General features: G+C 38.8%; 1 protein-coding gene across 2 annotated transcripts in view; it reads right to left on the bottom strand.

Annotated features, from left to right (window-relative positions):
• LOC143037477 (alkaline phosphatase-like) overlaps nt 1-5,000 on the bottom strand; it is a 41,038-nt gene that overhangs the window by 20,260 nt on the left and 15,778 nt on the right. For both annotated transcript variants that reach the window (XM_076205755.1, XM_076205756.1), the window contains exons 2-4: nt 1,475-1,695; nt 971-1,160; nt 53-228 (exon numbers count right to left, since the gene is read on the bottom strand). In XM_076205755.1, the coding sequence (XP_076061870.1) occupies nt 53-228; nt 971-1,160; nt 1,475-1,695 (587 nt within the window). The remainder of the gene's footprint in view (nt 1-52; nt 229-970; nt 1,161-1,474; nt 1,696-5,000) is intronic.

Genomic DNA, 5,000 nt, shown 5'->3' with positions numbered 1-5,000 from the left:
TAAGCAAAAAAAAAAAAAAAAAAAAAAAAAGACTATGTCTCTTCTGACGTACATTCAAGTTCTTTCCAGGTTCGTCTTCAATGAGCTGCCTGGCGATGTCCTTGAAGTCCGGGCACAGTTTGGCGTTGCGGTCGTCGATGTTGGCGTCGCACTCCCAGTTCCGGTTGGCCGAGTGGGCATACAAGGGCGCAGGAGAGGCGTGGGTCACTCGGGTCGTTGTAACAAAGCCTTGGAAAATAAAATAAAACAATCAATCAATAAACAGATAAATATTAATAATGATAATGATGATGATGACGATAATGATAATACTAGTGATAATTATAATCACATTAATAGTGATAACTATAACAATGATTAGATACGAAATATAAAATGAAATAGATAAAACATATAAATGAATCGATAACAAAGCCTTGGAAAATAAAATAAAACAATCAATAAATAGATAAATAATAATAATGATGATAATGATGATGATGATGACGATAATGATAATACTAGTGAGAATTATAATCACATTAATAGTGATAACTATAACAATGGTAATAAAAGATACGAAATATAGAATGAAATAGATAAAACATATAAATAAATCGATAAAGTAAGTATAGAATAGATAGATGAATTTAATAGGGATATAGATAGATAGATAAATAGATAACTAACTGAATAAATAAACACATAAACAGAGAGAGAGAGAGAGGAAGAGAGAGAGAGAGAGGGGGGGTAGGAAGGGATAGGGAGTAAATGGGACGGGAAGGATATGGATAAGGAGCCATAGGGAGTGATTAGGAGGCATGGGGGGGGGGAGGGAAAGCCAGAGAGATAAGAATAGGGAGAGAGAAAAAGAATGATCAGAAAACGACGTGTATAGCCCAGCAACACTGACCTCATACAGAAGCGGGGAAAGATGTTTAAAGAAAGAATAGAAAGGTTGCGATTGATGTGGATTCCTCTACTACCTTACCCGTCCTCTTGTTGGCTTCCTGGGCCCAATTGGCGATGGTGGTGAGCTTGCTGGAAGACGTGATACTGGAACAGTCGTCATAACGGCCACTGGAATCGATGCCGGTCGTTTTGAAGTTAGTCTTGACGCCGGTCAAGAAGGCCGTGGCTGTACTTGCACTGTCCGGTACTTGCCGGTCAACCGTATATGTCTGCAAAAAAAAAAAAAAATAGAGAGAGAGAGAGAGACGTAAGGATGTATACCAAGCATTTAACGTATAGCAAATTGGCCTTTCAAGTTTAATCACGATTTTTTTTTTCGATAAACTATTACTACCCTGACGTTTCAATATTGCCCTCCTGTGTATATATAACATATGGCGGGCCACGTATAAACGTTAAAAACAGCGAACCAATTCTAATTTTTCGGTAATTATCCATTTACCTCCTCCCCTTGTCATTTCTTAACCTCCCGCAGGGTGGCAAATTGTCTTCCCAGGGCCGAAAAGAAAAACTTTTGTCGTACCTTAGACAACCCCACTTGTGGGAAATTTTCCCACACAAGCCTCCCTTCTTCTCCGTTCTGTCCTTTGAGCTGGCCTTTGTAGATCCGGGCCGCTGTCAAGGTCGTGATGCTCATGCCGTCTCCCAGGAACAAGATCACGTTTTTGGCCACGCCGTATTTGTTGACCCGATTCAGGGCAGATGTCAGTTCCTCCTGGGCTAGTTCGTTCCAGAAGGCTTGGTCTTCGGGAGACATAAGAATATAAGAACATAGGAACATAAGAACATAGGAACATGTGAACATAGGAATTTAAGAACATAACATAAGAATACAGGAACACAGGGAAATAGGAACATAGGAACATAAGATCATAAGAACATGAGAACATAGAAACATGTGAATATGTTGAATACATGAACACAGGAAAATAGGAACATAGGAACATAAGATCATAAGAACATAGGAACATGAGAACATAGAAACATGTGAATATGTGAACATAGGAACTTAAGAACATAACATAAGAATACAGGAACACAGGAAAATAGGAACATAGGAACATAAGATCATAAGAACATAAGAACATAGGAACATAAGAACATAGGAACATGTGAACATAGGAACTTAAGAACATAACATAAGAATACAGGAACACAGGAAAATAGGAACATAGGAACATAAGATCATAGGAACATAAGAACATAGGAACATGTGAACATAAGAACATAGGAACATAAGAACTTAAGGAAATAACATAAGAATATTGGGACACAGGAAAATAGGAACATAAGATCTTAAGGTTATAAGAACATAAGAACACAACATAAGAACACAAGAGCACAAGAACACAAGAACAGAAAAACATAAGAACACAAGAACATAAGAAGATAAGAGCATAAGAACATAAGAGCATAAGAACACAAAAACATAAGACCATAAGAACATAAGAACATAAGAACATGAGAACATAAGAACATAAGAACATAAGAACATAAGACCATAAGAACATAAGAACATAAGACCATAATAGCATAAGAATATAAGAACATATGAACATAAGAACATTAGAACATTAGAACATAAGAACATAAAAACTTAAAAACTTAAGAACATAAGAATGAAAGAGACTGCAAGAGATCCTTAAGGAGGTATCACACTGAGCTATTTTTTCCTCCGACACCAACTCCTTCTGGCCCACGTCGTTCCAGAAGGCTCTGGTCTTCGGGAACACAGAAGCTCATAAGAAGACGGGAAGAGACCCTTAAAGGACTATCACACTGGGCTAGTTTTCCTCCGACCTCCGATTAATTGGCGGTACCAACCACCTCAAACACCTTTTCCGATGGAAAATCACTATGGCAATTTTTTTTTTATTTCTTCAATAATCTGTATAAAATATCAGATTTCTTCCCGAAAGCTGCGAGCTGCACATCTGCTCTAACAATCGGAGGAATAATAGCCCAGTTTGATAACACCTTAAGCCCTACACTAGGCAGTTCCATATCAATTACCTCCTATCATCTCTATCGATAAAGTTATCTGAACTTTTCTTAAAGCAACCAATAGTTTCAGTGTCCACTAAGAGTACATGGTTACTGAGTCTATTCCATTCGTTAATGACTGTGTTGGTAAACCACTTCTTGCTTATTTCTTTGTTAAATCAGAACGGATGGGATCTTAGTCTCTGGAAGGGTAGTGTTACTATATATATATATATATATATATATATATATATATATATATATATATGTGTGTGTGTGTGTGTGTGTGTGTGTGTGTGTGTGTGTATGTATATACATATACATATATATATATATATATATATAAATACATACATATATATACCAAAGGCTTTTTCCCCCTACACGAGGGGGTAGCCAAAAAGAAAAAGGCATAGAAACCACCCCCACCCATTTCATTTCCTATATATTCCACTCCCCTCTACCCTCCTCCCTCCCTCTCATCTTGGCACCTCCTGGATGACGGGTCATCTATGCATCCTGTCCACTGCCCTGGGTTAGAAGCAGTGTCGCAAGACACAGCACATCCACAGCAAGGCCGCTTCATAAATTTGGCGACCACCCTCTCCGTCCCCCCATGCAGAAAAGGAGAAGACGGGGAGAATTCCCTTCGGGCTGTGTCAAACTTCTCTCATACACACTTCCCCACAAACCCCCATCCCCACCCACTCCCCTTCATGCATCACAGCATCATCCATACACAACCCTTCTCCATTCACCCCTATCTTCTGTCCTCTACCGTCCTTCCTCCACAGACATTCCTCTCTTTTGTAATGCCCCTTTCACCCCATCCATCCATCTCATCCTCGGTGGCCCCCTCATGTTCACCTCTTCCACCTCTACCTTCCACACTTCTTTTACTAATCTTTCTTCACTTATTCTTTCCATGTGTCCAAACCATCATAATACTCTTTCATCAACCCATCTCCCAGCTCCCTTTCCACCCCTGTTCTCCTCCTCACCTCCTCATTTCTCACTCTATCTAGCCTAGTAACCCCTATCATATTTCTCAGACATTTCATCTCAAACACATTCAAACTCCTTATCTCTTCCTCTCTCATGTTCCATGTTTCTGCCCCGTACAGTGCTGTTGGCACAATCACTCCTTCATATAACCTCCTCTTAGCATCCATTCCCAGATGTCTACTTCTCATTACACTTTTTAATCCACCAAGGCATTTACTCGCTTCTCTCAATCTACATTCTACCTCCACCCCCACTCCTCCCTTTCCTGCCACATTCGCACCCAAGTATCTAAAACTATCCACTATGTTACTATATTTTAGTTGGGAATGACCAGCGTTTCTTTCCTTGGTAACAACTGGGGACAATATATAAATATGTAGATAAATAGATAAATCAATTAATAAATAGGTAACTGAATAGGTAAACTGAAGAGGCAAATAAATAAATAAACAAACGAATAAGTAAAGATATAAATAAATATGAAATAAATTAATAGAAATAAGAATTAAGAATGTTAGTACAACGGAGGGGGAGTATTAGTTACAATTGGCCAACATTAATTTTTGTATCTTTAATCATAAAAGAATGCTGTGGGCCTCTGATCCGTAGGGGTGTCACGAGTCCCTAAAATAAGGACTTCAGAAAACAGGCAGTTAATACCCCAGACGGGTCCATGTAAGGTGATAGTGGGTATTGTAACACTGACATTGTGTATATAAAGCAAAGATTTTCATAATATGCTGATCATCAGATTGAATTTGTTAAGGAGTGTGTACACTGTAGATTAAAATATGGCTGGACCTGGCCTTGTCTAGTGAGACTAATCTAAGTTTTGTGTACACTACATTAAATTTTACTCTCCGTAGAGCTTCGATAGAGTAGTGGTAGATTAAATGTAACGAGATTGATCTAGCGTTAGTGTACACTGGAGCTCGTTTGCAAGGAAGTCTCAGACAGTCAGACTTGAGGCTTGTGTGTGGTGAGGTGACGCGGTCCAGACAACTGGCTGCTGCAACTGCAACATTATTCATAATGAAATATTTGTAAAAAAAAAAAAAAGA

Source organism: Oratosquilla oratoria, chromosome 22 (genome assembly GCF_046742065.1).
Source record: "Oratosquilla oratoria isolate Oo_2021 chromosome 22, ASM4674206v1, whole genome shotgun sequence".
In the NCBI taxonomy this organism is placed as follows: Eukaryota; Metazoa; Arthropoda; class Malacostraca; order Stomatopoda; family Squillidae; genus Oratosquilla; species Oratosquilla oratoria.
Note: the sequence above shows the minus strand (reverse complement) of the source record. Positions and strands in the feature narration are given on the sequence as shown.